The sequence below is a fragment of the Diceros bicornis genome, chromosome 14, assembly GCF_020826845.1.
Source record: "Diceros bicornis minor isolate mBicDic1 chromosome 14, mDicBic1.mat.cur, whole genome shotgun sequence".
Classification (NCBI taxonomy): domain Eukaryota; kingdom Metazoa; phylum Chordata; class Mammalia; order Perissodactyla; family Rhinocerotidae; genus Diceros; species Diceros bicornis.
This window is the reverse complement of record NC_080753.1, coordinates 18,641,640-18,658,219: the sequence shown is the minus strand read 5'-3', so window position 1 is coordinate 18,658,219 and position 16,580 is coordinate 18,641,640. Positions and strand designations below refer to the sequence as shown.

Below are 16,580 nucleotides of genomic sequence, written 5' to 3'. Positions count from 1 at the left end.
ATTAGAAATTTTGAGCTATTATTTGTGTAGCTTTTGAAATCTTCATCTTTTTCATTGCAGAGTTTTCAGGCACATTACTGACCTGGTTATAAGTACCATTAGGGAAATCTGGATAACTGTAAATAGAAATTTTGTTCAACAGTATTATCTTTATTCTGACTTAAAATAGTTGATGCCATCCTTTTCTATTCTAGCTCTTAAACATACAGTCACTAGGATCCAAAACTCAGAGTGTGGAGATAACAAAAACAGACACTGAAGGTAAAATTAAAGGTAAGTTTTTGAATAAAATTTCGTATTGGGAATGAAGCGTGCTCAAATATATTATTAGATTTGTTGAAGATATTTGTTACACTGTACTACTTGATCAGAGTATTAAATCCTACCAGATGTAAGCATCATGAGGTCAAGAATTTTAGTAATTTTTGTGATGTACCCCCCTATAGTTTGAACTGTAACTAGAACATAGTAGGCACTTACAACTGTTTGAATGAATGATTAATGAAATTGTTACTTAATTCAACATATAGTATTGGCCAAAATTACTAAATTCATCTTTAATAGCTTCTGGTATACATTTCTTACAAAATAGAGGCTTAATAAGTATTTGTTGAAAGAATCAATTTATGTAAGCTACATTATTTACATTCTTTATTTTAGCTAAGGAATATTATAGAACATTATTTGCCTATGAAGGTACTAATGAAGATGAACTTACTTTTAAAGAGGGAGAGATAATCCATTTGATAAGTAAGGTAAGATATTTCTCAGTTTTTCAGTGAATCATTTAATTTCTTCATAGAAATATTTTTCAATATTCTTACATTCCGCCTAGAATGTAAGCTCTAGAAGAGCTGGGACTTTGTCTAATCTGTTTCTTTCTGTGTCCTGAGAACCTGGCATATGGTAAGTGCTCAGAAAGTTCTGTTTCTTTTTTTCGAGCAAACTTTTATTGTCTGTCTGTTTATAGTTAATTGATATATTGGGAATTATTTTTACCATCATGTTGTATTTTTTTCTCTAACCTCCAGCCCCGCCCTGCCGGTTTCTGTTCTCACTTCCTATTCCATCTCGTTCCATTTTTTTCCCGTCTAATGTTTGTTATATTGTTTGTAATATAAAAAGAAAAAGAAGAAAAGTAGGGAAACAACTTATATAAATGGTTATGAACCTTTGTATTGTGGAAAATGATGCAGCTATTTCAAAGAGTGAGGTAGTTTTACAACTTGGAATGAATAAAGGCAAAAGAAAAAGAAAACCCAGTAGTATTGGGTTGTGGGCAGAATCCTGTAATAACTATTTGTAATTTTTATGTGTAAAGGAAAGGTATAAATATTTGTTTTTGCTATAACACTATAAAATAGTTTTTGAAATTTTTCCTATTGTTTTAGATTGACTTTATCAGACAGTTTAGTGTATGTAATTTTTAATATTCATACAGTTTGGACTGATAACACCTGATTTCTCATGAAAGGGTGGTATTTGCAAGGAATTGTAGAAGATCCTGTTAATTTCTAAAACAAATGAATAATGTGATTAATTTTTAGTATATAAAGTGTTGAGAAGAATGTTAAGTAAGATACGGTTTGGAAGTTCACATTCTCTCTCACTTCCTTTCTTTTTTCCTTTCTCCTCTCTCTCTCAGAACCTTTTATCCTTGCAAACTGAATTTTAAAATTATTTGACATATTTAAAAAAATTAAACCCGGGGCCAGCCTGGTGGCGTAGTGGTTAAGATCTCATGCTCCATTTCAGTGGCCCTGGGTTTCGCTGGTTTGGATCCGGAGCACTGACCTACACAACGCTTATCAAGCCATGCTGTGGCGGCGTCCCACTTAGAAAATAGAGGAAGATTGGCACAGATGTTAGCTCAGCGACAATCTTCCTCAAGCAAAAAGGGGAAGATTGGCAACAGTTATTAGCTCAGGGCCAATCTTGCTCACCAAAAAGAAAAAAAAAAAATTAAACCCAATTTTATAACTACTGCTAGAGGTAATCTGTGGGGAATATTTTCTTTTAGGAGGATCTCATGATGTTTTTAGGTCTTTTTGTTGTTATAAAAATAATGGAATTCGTTTTGTTGTAAACTTTTTCCTTATTTAAAGATAACCCCTATTATTTAATTATTCTTTTTGTATTTTAGGAAACTGGAGAAACTGGCTGGTGGAAGGGTGAACTTAATGGTAAAGAAGGAGTATTTCCAGATAATTTTGCTGTTCAGATAAATGAACTGCATAAGGACTTTCCGGTAAGCTTTTATTTTTCAATGATGATAATAATAATTTAAAGAACCTTTTGCCAGTATTTCTTAAAAAACAGGTTTTTTGCGTTGTTACTGGATAATTTTATGAGGGGGTTTCAGATTTATATATTCAGGTAAAAGTTAAACTTGAATTATAGTAAAAGAAAACAATATTTCCATTCTGTGCTTTATTCCTAGTTTTCTTTCCTCCCTGACTATATTGAAAAGTAATCTTAGACTTCATTACTTTATTATAATTAAAAGAAAAAAGGCTGGCCATACTAGTTATACAAATTAGCAGTTGCCTGGAAGAAATTATATTTTTCTTTAATTTTATTGAAAATCTTTATTTTAAGGTACTGTTGATGTTATTATTCTGTCAACACATATTTGAGAGGGTAAGAAACTGTCTTTGCCTACTTACAGGATTTAATCTGTCTGTCTGTCTTCTCACAGTGAATAAAGTGAGGCTGAGTAATCTTTTGCTTTTCTACAACTTGATCCCTTTTTTCCCCCAGGGAAGGATGGATCTAATTGAGTTTTTTTTTTTTTTTTTTTAATTTTATTTATTTTTTCCCCCAAAGCCCCAGTAGATAGTTGTATGTCATAGCTGCATTTCCTTCTAGTTGCTGTATGTGGGACGCGGCCTCAGCGTGGCCGGAGAAGCGGTGCGTCGGTGCGCGCCCGGGATCCGAACCCGGGCCGCCAGCAGCGGAGCGCGCGCACTTAACCGCTAAGCCACGGGGCCAGCCCCTAATTGAGTTTTTAAAATAGCAGGAAAGAGAGTTACCAGACACACACAGTAAAACAGTCTACCATCTTTGATTTAAGCCGATGCAGAAATCTCTAACCTTTGCAGTCTCTCACTTAGTTAAGTAAATTACTAGAGCTTCCTCAATGGAGGCTTATTTTGTCTGAGGCTCTTTCTTTGCTGGATTTCATTCAATATTGAGCCGGCCTTCAGAGTGCTTTACTTTTATACTTTTCTTAATGAACACATTAGTTTTTTGGCTTTCATTAGGTGTTTACACGGTATTGATTATCAGTTATTTTTAATTTGGAAAAACCAAATTCATATACTTAGAAATGTGTCTTAAGTTTTTTAAGGTATTAAATTACCTTAAAAAGTGAATGCTTATAAAACCAAGAGAATTTGAATAAATTGAGGAAAAACAGATCTTTGCCTTTAAATTTCTCTTTGAGAGTTCTGAAGAATCGAGAGTGAAGGCTAGATATATTTATTAGCTACTCTTTTTTTTTTTTCTTTTTTAAAACAGTCTTTCTCTTTCTCTCTCTCTTTCCCTGTCACCCTTCCTTCTCCCTAAACTCAGCTGTTAAAGAGGGTTAAGACGATGTGTAGAAATCTTAAACTAGAGGAGGCAGGACAGAACATTTTTACTCATCATTAAGATTCATTAGGCTTATCCAACTCAGTGATAATTTTTGAAATATTTAAATTTTGATCAAGGAGGCATTTGATCTAACAGTAAATTTTTGTCAGTGACCTTTTGTGGAGTCATTAGGATCTTATTATTTTATAGTTTTTGGCAGAGATGGGAGGAGGAGAGATGTTCATATAATTTAGATTATTAATAATCAGAATTTATCTTAACTATTAATATTTAATATGTAAGTGTTCAACTATTTTAACTATTATTATTTTAATAGAAACCAAAGAAACCACCACCTCCTGTTAAGGGTCCAGGTATGTAAGAAACATATTATTCAGTTTGCTATTTTTCTTATTTTTAAGTTCTAAAGTGGTGAAATTGGGTCTTATGTAAACTATTTATTTTTATTAGCAAAAAACAAATATGATGTGCTATATACAGATTTTTAGAAATATATAAAAATTGAGTGTTCACATGCATTAATATTTGTATTTTTTTTAAAGTACAAAATGTATAAAATAGGAATCTTAAAAATAATTTGGAGGGCCGGCCCCGTGGCTTAGTGGTTAAGTGCATGTGCTCTGCTACTGGCGGCCCGGGTTCGGATCCCGGGCGTGCACCGAGGCACCGCTTCTCCGGCCACGCTGAGGCCACATCCCACCAACAGCAACTAGAAGGATGTGCAGCTATGACGTACAACTATCTACTGGAGCTTTGGGGGAAAAAAAGGAGGAGGATTGGCAATAGATGTTAGCTCAGAGCCGGTCTTCCTCAGCAAAAAAGAGGAGGATTAGCATGGATGTTAGCTTAGGGCTGATCTTCCTCACACACACAAAAAAATAATAATAATAAAAAAAATAATTTGGATACTTATATATGTCATTTTGAGTTAAGAAAATCGACTATGTTTAAATCTGTTTAGAAAACTTAAGATATTGACCTGGCCAATTAGTTATTCTACCTTTTCAGATAAAGTCCCTTTGTTAAAGTCTCAAACAAATGCTAGTTATTTATATAGTCTTCCTTGAGAGTGAGTGCTAAGAGTTAAACAAACTAGAAGAGTTTATTTTTATTTTTTTAAATAGTTGAATAAATTATGGTACACCTAGAAGAGTTTTTCAGAATTGAAGTTTTATAATCTGGCTCTTTTTCTGTTTCTATAAATTCTAGCCCCTAATTTCTAATTTTTACGAGTGTAGTACAATTTTTTTTCCTGAAAGATTTGCTGTTTTTTAGAATAATGTAAGTCCTCCCCTCCTCCATGGTCTCAGCTTTGTATTTGCTGACCTAATCCCAGAGCAAGAAAAGCATGAGTTAAAAGTAATTTTTATAAAAGTTGGTGTTGGAGGCTTTTTAGCCACTAGTCATATGGAGCTTTTAAAATTAATTAAAATTAAATAAAAAATATAATTCCACAGTCATAGTAGCAACATTTCATTTCTCAGTAGTCAGTATTGGGTAGCACAAAAAGAGAATATTTCCATCATCACAAAAAGTTCTATTGGACAGTGGTGGTGTAGAGAATGTGAGCACCTTCATTTGACAAAGAAAGAACTGAGACCACAGAGTTATTACTTACTCATGGTAATAGTGGCAGGTGTAGGATTAGATGTTGAGCCTAGTGGTTCTGGTACATTGTTCTTTCTGTTAAACCTCGTTTTCATCTGATGTTATTTTTAAACTAACTTTTACTTTTTAGTAGTATAATTGTCTTTGTGCTCTAAAACTATTTTTTTTTTTTTTTTAAAGTATTAACTTTGTTTTTTTCCTCAGCTCCAAAGCCTGAGTTGATAGCTGCAGAGAAGAAGTATTTTTCTGTAAGGCCTGAAGAAAAAGGTGAGGCTAATTTTTCCACTTTCAGAAAAATAATCTTCTTTTTGTTTTCATTGTAAAGAAAAACATCTCTTCACACTGAGTAATTTACAGTGATTTTTGACAGGTGTTCATTATTCACTTTGCAATGCTTGGAGTTTTCTGGGAGGGAGTAGTTTGTCAAGATGGATAGGAAATTAAGATTTTACTCAAATCGTTATCAATTTACATTCATTAAAAAGTTAAACCGTGGGCCGGCTCCATGGCTTAGCGGTTAAGTGCGTGCGCTCTGATGCTGGCGGCCCGGGTTCGGATCCCGGGCGCGCCCCAGGGCACCACTTCTCCGACCAACCCGAGGCTGAGTCCCACGTACAGCAACTAGAAGGATGTGAACCTATGACATACAACTATCTACTGGGGCTTTGGGGGGAAAAAAAATGAATAAATAAAATCTTTAAAAAAAAAAAAAAAAAAAAAAAAAAAAAAGTTAAACCGTTACTTCAGTAACGATGTAATATTTAATCATAGTTATTTCAAATAATGTATAAGAAAACTTAGCTTTAGACAGTTATACTTGTATTAGTTTTATAGTGTCTCAGTTGAAATAAATTAAAAAGAATTCTTAGATATGAGTGAGCTCCTACTTAAAACATGGAAGTGATTTATTATGTATTATTTAATTTTCACTGCATTTATTTGTCATGTAAACTTGGAAAGTTATTCCAAGGTACCATATTTATTTTGCTGAAAACATTATTTGGTTTTGTTATTGTTAATTTGGAGAAAATATCCTCTTCTCGTTATATGGAAAGATCTGCAATGGTTGTATCTAGTAGATTAGGTTATATATACATGCAAAAACTTAAATACTGTTTTAGAATGCTATTGTTTCTATTGCCAGTGTTTCTACGGCCTATCCTTGTCTCTTGCCTAAAATGTTACTGTATTCTCTTAACTGATTTCTCTCGCTTTAATCCCTTGTCTGGCTTATATTTAACATTATTGCCAGATTCATTTTTTTTAATAGACTATTTTTTAGGACAGTTTCAGATTCATAGAAAAATTGAACAGAAAGTACAGAATTCCCATATACTCCCTGCCCCTAGCCATACTCAATCTCCCCCGCTCTGAACATCCTGCACCAGAGCTGTACATTTGTTACAATCAGTGTACTTCCCTTGACACATCGTTATCACCCAATGTCTGTAGTTTACATTAGGGTTTACTTCTCATTTTATGAGTTTGGAAAAATGTATAATTTGACAAATGTATAATTGTAATATCACACAGAATAGTCTCACTGCCCTAAAAATCTTCTGTGCTCTGCCTTTTCATCCCTCCCTCCCCTAACCACTGGCAACCACTGATCTTTATATTGTCTCCATAGCTTTGCCTGTTTTAGAGTGTCACGTAGTTGGAATCATATAGGATGTACCTTTTTTCACATTATCTTCTTTCACCTTGTATTATGTATTTAAGGTTTCTCTATGTCTTTTCATGGCTTAGTAGTTCACTTCTTTTTAGTGCTGATTAGTATTCCAATGTCTGGATGTACCATAGTTTATCCATTCACCTACTGAAGGACATCTTGGTTGCTTCCAGGCTGTGGCAATTGTGAACAAAGCTGCTATAAACATCCTCAAGCAGGTTTTTGTGTGAACATAAGTTTTCAGTTCACCTGGGTAAATACCAAGGAGTGTGATTGCTAGATCATATGGTAAGAGTATTTTAGTTTTGTAAGAAACCGCCAAACTGTCTTCCAAAGTGTCTGACCCATTTTGCATTCTCACCAACAATGAACGAGAGCTCCTGTTGCTCCACATCCTGGCCAGCATTTGGTGGTGTCAGGAGCTGACTCTCAGATTACATTTTTGTTAATCATCTTTTACCCTTTCTATTCACTAAATGCAGCAACCACACTCTTGTCCCTGAATATGTCGTGCTCCTTTACATCTTTATCTCTTTCTCATGATTTGTGCTCAGCATGGAAGATTTTTATATTCCTTTATTTGTTTTGTATTTGAGAATTTTTTTTTTTATTTATGATGCAAAAAACAATTTGTACTTAAACGTATGTCTTAATCTCACATTAGTCTTTTGTGATATAGCTGTTGTTAGGTCTGAGTTGTGGGTCAGTTTATTTTAGTACTTGGTTATAATATCTGTCCTATGTGAAAAACTCATCTTACAAAGATATGTAGAGCTAAATTTAAGAAGTAAGTTGCTCACTTCATTATCTACATTATATTCCTTTTATAGTCCCCTCCATCAAGTAGGAAGGGGTTTTGTTAAAATTCAGGTAGTGACTTCTCCTTTCCCTAAAATCAGTCAGTTGATCTTATAAACAAAAGGGGAGGTGATGCATCTTTATTACACTTATCTGCTCAAAGTCCTGGCCATGATGAAATAACAAGGACTGATTTGCCCTCCGGAAGTAAACAACTAGAAAACTGGACAAAATGTATGACATGGGACAGCAGGTAGCATAGGACTGTTGTCACTGAAATCAATGAGGCAAACCTAAAATTACCCTATCTTGTTGTCTAGAAGCAGTTTACAGGCAGCAGAAAGGAGGAAACCAAACAGAGCCAGTTTTCCTGCAGAGTTGAAGAGATAGGAGAGAGGAGTTTGGGGAGGCCAGGGCAGTTGCAATTTGTAGGCAGAGTGCTAGAATGGAGGGAACTGCACAGTCCCTGTAGGGCTTACAATGAAGCTTTGGCTGGGTGGCTGAATCACACACACGTGAAAGGAAACTTCCATAGCTGGAGAAATAACTGCTTGAAAGCATTTGGTGAAGCAATTTCTGGAACTCACAAATAGTTCATGTTCCCACAGACCACAGTGAAAAGACCTCATAAGGCATTGGATAGAGTCCATAAAAGGGTATGTCACCTTAGATTAAAGGCTCCTCTGCACTTACTTTGAAAACAGATTGAACTAATTCCAGAACAAAATTCAATACAAGTGAAAAGAATATTCCAAAGTCTAACACCTAAGAGTGTAAAATTGACAATGTCCAGTGTCTGATCAAAACTTACCAGGCATGGAAAAAAGCAGGAAAATAGCAACCCATAACTAGAAGAAAAATCAGTCAATTTTAACAGACCCAAAAGTGACAAGAGATGATGCAAATAGCAGCAAGGACGTTAAATACCTATTACAAATGTATCCTCTGTGTTCAAGAAAGTAGAAGAAAACGTGAACATGATGTTGAGAGAAATGGCAAATAGTTCTTGAAGAAGACCCAAATTAGACTTTTGCAGGTGAGGAATACAGTATCTGAAGTGAAAAGCACTAGATGGAATTACCAGCAGATTGGACACTACAGGAGAAAATATTGGTGAACTGGAAGATACAGCAATAGAAACTATCTAAAATGTATAGAAAAAAACTAGAAAAAATTGAACAGAGCATCAGTGACCTGACTGACACTATCAGGTGCTTTTACTTATGTGTTTTTGGAGTCCCTGAAGAAAGGGAGAGATAGTGGGAACAGAAAAAAATTTGAAGAAATAATGGTTGAAAAATTTCCAGATTTGGTGAAAACTGTAAGTCGACAGATCCAAGAAGCTCAGTGAACTCCAAGCAGAAGAAACATAAAGGAAACCACCTTAAGGCACATCATAATAAATTTGACAAAAAGCAGTGATAAAGAGAAAAGCACAAAGTCTGAAGGAAAATAACTGTCAACCTTGATTTCTCTACCTAACAAAAATACCTTTCAGGAAATGGAGGTGAAATTAAGACTTTCAGACAAAATCTGAGAGAATTCATTGCCAGCAGACCTGTGTATACTACACAGGAAATGTTAAAAGAAGTTCTTTTTGGCAGAAGGAAAATGATGCTGTATGGGCGTTTGAATGTACATAAAGTAATGAAGAATGCTGGAAATGGTAAATATGTCAGTAAATATAAAAGACTTTCTTTTCTTACTTTTGAATCTCAACATCACCAAAACTCTTCATTGTAAAGATTTTAAAACTCTTTTTAAAGTCTTGGTTTCAAAGTTTGTGTGCAAATACAAGAATTTTTTTATAAGTGAAACAAGACAAATGTATAATGAGGGAAACAGTTCTTAATATTTTCAAAATGTTCTCATTAACCTGACATGACTTCAGTAGATCTGGTGCAAGAAATCAGAAAAATGTCAGTGCTTTACCTAGTGACCTTTGGACATGTGCATTGAGAGAGAGAGTTAGTGTCAATCTGCATATTAAATACTGGAATAGGTTAAAAATTATTTCTTTTTAAATAAAAATAAACATAAATCAAAGTTCTACCCTTGTTCCACAGTCAACAGAGAGAGGGAGTTTTTCCAAACCATGGCTAGGGCCAGTTTGAGCAGCCTTAAGCCTTCTGACAGGAAATACAGTCTATTCCACCAGTATATGTGTTCATGACTTTATCTCTCTTATGATTTTAATTCCACAGAAGATATGCTTTGAAATGCTCTGCTGTGTTGAGGAGGAAAAAAAGCAGCTACTGGAAAACATGAAACTGATTACCCTACTATCCTTGGCTCTTAGGTGACTCCCCACTCTTTCATAGGATACTTTTACAAATCTTAAGAATGGAGTTTAAATCTTCACTGTCTGCTCCCTCCGCCAAATCACATGTGGGTTTTCTCAAACCTGCTTAGCAGTTTCTTTCCCCCCTATTTTCTCAAAGATTCTCAAATGCTGGCCATGCTCTGGCTTAGGAGAATAATAATATCAACATTTTGGAGCACGTTTTTTTTTTCTAGCTTTTGGGAAAGACTTTCTTGGACATACCTTTCAGTAGCCCATCTCATTCTTGGTACCTCGTTGTATTCTTGGTATGAAATGTATATATGACAGGAAGGGAAGAACTGGTGTTTATTTTGGAGTGCTAGAGAGGGATGCATATAAATGTGTAGTAGAGAATGTAACAAAAGCTCTGGTAGGCTTATAAAGTCACTTAAATGTTAACCTTTATGTACGTTTCTTTCTGCACGGCCCCAGTCACACCTACAGGAAGAGTATAATGGGCTGCCGAAGCCCAGCCTGGTTCCATAGTTTTATTAGTGGAGACAGTGAATCTATGCTTACTTTTGCTTGAGGAGCATTTCTTTTCGACTTTCTATTACTGAACTTGTAGAAGTCGAGATTGGCTTTTTTATTTTTCAGTTGATTCATAAGCAGAACATAACCAACTAATAAACCTCTCCAAGCAGGAACTAAGCACCAATGTGTCAATAATGGCAATCTGGTTTCCTAATTAGCAGAATGGAAACAGAGAGTTGTGCTGGTGGATATTTGTTCTTGAGGTTTTCTTGTCTCTCATCTGGCACAGATTTTAGCCTGGCATTAAAGGCCAGCAAATTACTGTTGCTGGGAGGATGTAGTCACATCCGAGAATTCACTACTGATACCTGAGACTACAGATTTTGAAGATATTGTTGGCTGATCTCTGGGACTTTCAACCCCAGTAAATTGAATTGTGAATCTTACCGTGTCTCCCTGAAAAAGATGCAGGGTTCTACTGACTATGCAAGACTTTGTCTCTTACAGAGGGCTGTGTGGCTGCTGCTGATTCCCATCCAAAGGTCTAGTAGCATCATTAATTAATTCACACATTCACTGAACTAAAAATTAATAAAAACTATCAGTTGGATCTTTTGTTGTCTTATTCTTGATTCTTTGGGTGATCATATATATAAACCACCATCTGTATGCTGCTGATTACCAGTCAGTGTTTGGTTGGATTTATTGACATTCCTTACTTTCTTTGTACTTCCAACTTGTTGCATTTCATACTTTGTGCCTAAAATGTATGTATACATTTTAGAATTTCTTTTATGGAGGATCCAATGGTGAACATGTTTGTTTGAAAATATTTTTTTTCCTCCTCATTCTTGCAAGATATTTTTGCCTTACGTTGAATTCTGGTCTTGGTACATACTTCAAGCCTTAAATAGAAGGCTTGAGGTATCTCCTTTACATCTTTGCTTAGGAATATTTTCTTCTTCCTATGAGCCAATAAAAGGAATGTTTAATTTATGAAGAGTAAAAAATTGATGAAAATTGAAATGTAATGAGAAGGTGTGGATTTTCCAATTCACATGTTGGCCATGGATGCTTAAATCAGCATTCTTCACATTGCAGTGATTTGGAGATCAGTGTTCAAAATTTGCTTTTAAATTGTTATGTGCTCTGGAACCTTGGTGTAATACCATTTACTTTAGTGTGAAATTGAAATCAAGATCCGTGTGTTTAAGACTCATTTAAGGCACTTATTGGAGGTACTGAACTCAAATGCCTTTTCATCTGTGACACAATCTGTTGTACGTAGACTGTTAGTTGAGAGCTGTGGCTGACTCTATTGTATTTTATATTTAGTGTGCTTACCAAAAAGGAGACGATACTTATCTCTAATGTTCTACAAAGAACATTTTGATATCTGTGCTATGTCACTCCAGTTTGAACCTACAAATAATCTTGACCTCTTAAGAAGTAGCAAACAATATTCTTTATTATACTTAACCACACGTGAAACAGACTTTTAGCCAATGTTACACATGCAATAACATAAAATCAATCAGTATGTATGAGGCAACTGGCTTCTGCTAATTACTAGGGAGATTTAAAAAATTTTTTTTCTTTTTCATGTCTAAAAGTGGTATTCTGACAATATGCATAATAATGAGGATGTTTTGAGGATGCAGAGACTTAGAAAACTAGCAGAATGTGTTGACTGGAAAAGCGAAGGCAATTCCAGGCCACAGAAAAAGAGTATGAAAAGAATGAGAGAAAGCATAGCATAGTTGGGAAATGGGTATAGGCACATAGGAGGAGTTGTGAGAAACTAAGCTTAAGCTAGACAGGTAGCTTGGTACAGTTGTTCTCAGTTCTGGCAGTATTAGAATTAGCTGAGTGTCTTTAAAAAATATGGCTAGGATGCCGAGGATCGTCTCCAGAATTTTTTTAGGGTAGGACTCAGGAATTTGTATTTTTAAAGCTTTCTACATCGTGCTAATTTGAAAACAAAATTGAGAACCCTTTGTGTAGCTCATGAAAGGCCTTTCAGTACTATGGCAAGAAGTGTGTATTTAACTATTTGTTTATATCTTGCCCTGATCCAAAAAGGATTTCAAGTAGTGATAAGGGTCTCAGAATTTATACTATGGAAATAAAGTATGTGTGTGTGTTTCAGACAAATATGTGTGCGTGTTATATGACACATGGCACATTAATTTAATATGTTTGAACGCTTCCTCTTGCACTTGGCGAAAAAATCCAGCTTACAATATTTTTTCTCAAAAAGAGACTTTCTTGATTACATTTGCCTTAGCTTGGCCTCCAAGGTTTTGAGTGATCTAGCCCCTGTCGACTTTTCTAATAGATCTCAGACTTGACTTCTCTTGCTCACTGTATGTGGTACAGTCCTCTGCTGTATGATGTTCATAGAACCCCAGTTTTTTTCCCTTACAGTTACATAGTATAGTACCCTTTCCCTGGATTCCATCTCTCTCTTGCACTCCCCTCAGAATCTTTTCATGGCTAATTTCTTCTCATTTTTCATGTTCCAGCTTAAAATGTCCAGCATAATGTCACCTCCTTGACATTAGTCTTTTCTTTACTACTCTATCTAAAAGTAGCTATTTCTCATTATTGTATATCACACATTAATTTAGATATTCATTTTTTGTGTATGTCTTTTTCTGACACTTGACTAAACTCCATGAGGGCAGAGCTGGAAGATGTGTTGTGTGTGTGTATGTGTTTGTATCTAAATCTTATTTGACATTGGTTCTCTGCATCCTTGCACAATAGGTATATAATGCATAGGGGATACTCAATACAATATTTATTATATAATTTGAAGGTTTTTAAACACTGATGTGACATGTCCAGATATGTTTTTCTAAAACTTTGTTCTAGTGCTGTTTGGATAGATGTGGTGGTGGTATGGATAAAAGGAAGTTGAAATGTTTTAAGAGCAAAGAACAGAAAATCCTTACTCAAATTGACTTAAACAATAGGAAACAGTCTCACATAATTGGAAGTCCAGAAGTAGGAGTCATATGACCCTCAACTCAATACTTTCATTATGGACCTGGATTATATCTCTCCCTTTATTCGGCCATCTTTAATGTCTGTCTGTCTTCAGATTGATTTCCCTTGTGGTCACAAGAATGCTGACAGTGACAATCAGGGCGACATGATTTCTTGTTCATTTGATAGGAAAGAGAGGAAAACCTCTCCACAACTGTAGAATGTAAGTCCTTTTCAGTTTTTTGGATGAATTTTGGGCACTTGTTCACTTCTAGACCAGTAAGTCTTGTAAAAAAAAAAAAATACTATGCACTTACTGGCTTGGTGTGATCATATGAAGGTAGGATGCATTTGATCAACTACATTATCTGCTAAATAGATATATTTTATGAGATATGTTTATCTCTTCATGTAGAGATATATTTGGACTCTACCATAAGGAAGGTGGTTTAGGTTTTACATTAGCACATCTTGTTGGCTCATTGGATCCCAAGGGTTGTGAGGATGGGAAAAAGAGATAGGCGATATGAAATAGAGGCGGTTTCTGGAGGAAAATATGTGTGAGTTAAGCTTTGGACATAGCACTTGGTAAGAATATAGGATATATGGGAGGAACCTTGGCTAAGAGTTTGTATTAAGCATTTCTTTGGAAGGTGCTAGCCTGGCAATTGGCTATTAATTAAGTTTATGAATTTGGGTAAGATTATCCAAGAAGATTGCTTAAAATGAGAATGAGAAGAGAGCTTAGCATAGAGTCTTAGAATATGTACATTTAAGAAGTTGTTAGGTGAACTGGAACACTTGGAGAAGACTGATAGGGAATGGTCATAGAGATAGACAGAGAATGATCAGAGTGTGATATCTTAAAAGCCGAGACAGTAGATACAAGTTGAAGTTGAAGCAGAAGATTCTTCTGGCAGTGACAAATGAGGACCAAATCTGCTGCTGAGAACAGCTAGAAAGATTGTGTGAAATATATCCATATTTGCTAGAAGTCATCTGTTAGGAGTAGGAGAACTGCAAAGGAAATGAGAAATTATAGGGCCGAGATCTAGGAGAGGAGGGGAGCCTGGTAATGTAAGTCTGGCGTTTGGGCCTGTGTTTTCTTTTGAGGCATTTGCCAATTCTGAAAGTGGTAGCTGAAACTATGAAAAGAGCTTTCAATAGATTTTTGGATTCAAGGAGATAAAAATTGAAGTTCAGGGCCCATGAAAAAGGAGATAATCTTAGTAAACTCTAAGATTTTGAGTTGGGTTCCCAAAGGACTTCCTTTAGGAAATGTGAAATGGAAGTAGAACTAGCTCTCAAAAGTGCTTTAAGTCCAACTTCTAATTGTCTCAATCCTTGATTGGAAGAAGATGATCTGAGATTTTTACTGACCCTGAGCCTAGCTGCCTGAAGCAAAAGTAAATCTTTATTCCCTGGAGAAGATGACATCATCTAGAACTTTAAATTATCTTTGTATATTTTCACATAAATGTCTTATGTCTGGTACTCCTTCAGAAATAACCAGACATACTTGGAGATATGACACATGACTAGAAACCAACAAGAAAAAATGGAACCTGGCCTGCAGGGGTTCCAGATATTGGAGATGCCACCCACAAGCTATAAAGTACCTTTGCTTAATATATGTTCAAAATAATAAAAAGCGTGATCGATAATTTTGGCAGAACTAGAAACCATATAAATATAAACGTATGTATCAGTGAATATAAGTGTAAGTGACTGTGTAAATATAAATATATATGATATGTGTGTAGGTTTATGTATATATACCCACACATGTTAACATACGTGTGTGTATATTTTCAAAAGAAAATTTCTGAATTGAAGATTAGAGGGGTAAAAAAAGATGGAAAAGATAGAAAAGATCTTAAGAGACATATAGAATATAGTGAAAAGGTCTAATATATGTGCAATTGAAGACCCAGATGGGGAGGAGAGAGAATGAAGCAGAAACCTTATTTGAAGATATAATGGTTTCCAGTTTTCCAAAAATGAAAAGCAAAAAGGCACAGAATCAAGAAGTACTATGGAGCCCAACCTGGATATATACAAGGAAAACTACCCCATATACTTGTAGTCATGCTACTATAAACAAAAGGGAAAGATAATATTGAAAGCAGCCAGAGAATAAGACACATTAACTTTAGAGGAGCAAAAATAAGACTAACAGTTGCTTCTCAGTAGAAAAAAATGAAAGCCAGAAGACAACAGAATGATGTCACCAAAGTGTTAAAGGAAATAATTGCTAACTTAGAATTATATTATATTGCCAGTGAAAATATCTTCAGAAAAAAAGATGAAATAAAGACATTTTTAGACCAATCAAATCTGAGAGAATTTGTTATCACTGGCATGCTAGTACTATAGGCAGTATTAAAGGGTGTTATTCTGGTAGAAGGGAAGTGATTCTAGATGTAAGATTGGAGAGGCAGAAATGAAGAGCAACAGAAAGGCTTAAATAGCTAGGTAAATCTAAATATTAACTTATGAAACATTAATAATGTCTTCTGGGCTTTCATTGAAATAAAAGCACAACAAGACAGTGGGGGCAGGAAATAGAGTTGAAGTGTTAGGGCAGTAGAAAAATTTATATTTGACTTTAATAAGTTGAGTGTATGTTGTAATCTATAGGCAACAAGAAATATGTGTAAGTAATAAGATAATAGTAAGGAGAATATGGAATAATAAAAATTAATACAAAGAATGCAAGAAAGGAGAGCAAATGAAACAGACCAAGCAAGAAAAAAAATAAATAGTAATTATAGAAAATGTAAATGGACTAAAAATTCTAATTAAAAGAAAAACTGTCAGACTTAAAAAAAAAACCGCAACCTTATTCTGCTAATGAGACATACTTTAATGATAAGGATTCAGGAAGGATTAAATTGAAAGAAGGGACAAAGATATGCCAAGCAAATGTCAATCAAAAGAAAGCTGGTCTCACTATATTAATAGCTGACAAGGTAGACTATAAAGCAAGAAGCATTATTTAAGAGAGACATTCAATTAAGGTCATGTGATTTGTAACCAAGTTGCCATTGCAGTAGAGGAAAGATGAAGTAAATCATGTTGATTAATTGATATGCACATGAGAAATAAATCTTGACCTGT

At 34.9% G+C, this 16,580-nt stretch overlaps 1 protein-coding gene across 1 annotated transcript in view; it reads left to right on the top strand.

Annotated features, from left to right (window-relative positions):
- Nucleotides 1–16,580, top strand: part of CD2AP (CD2 associated protein) — a 141,346-nt gene that overhangs the window by 95,184 nt on the left and 29,582 nt on the right. Inside the window, exons 7-11 of the mRNA XM_058554194.1 lie at nucleotides 195–273; nucleotides 661–755; nucleotides 2,144–2,248; nucleotides 3,911–3,947; nucleotides 5,407–5,469. Of these exons, the coding sequence (XP_058410177.1) occupies nucleotides 195–273; nucleotides 661–755; nucleotides 2,144–2,248; nucleotides 3,911–3,947; nucleotides 5,407–5,469 (379 nt within the window). The remainder of the gene's footprint in view (nucleotides 1–194; nucleotides 274–660; nucleotides 756–2,143; nucleotides 2,249–3,910; nucleotides 3,948–5,406; nucleotides 5,470–16,580) is intronic.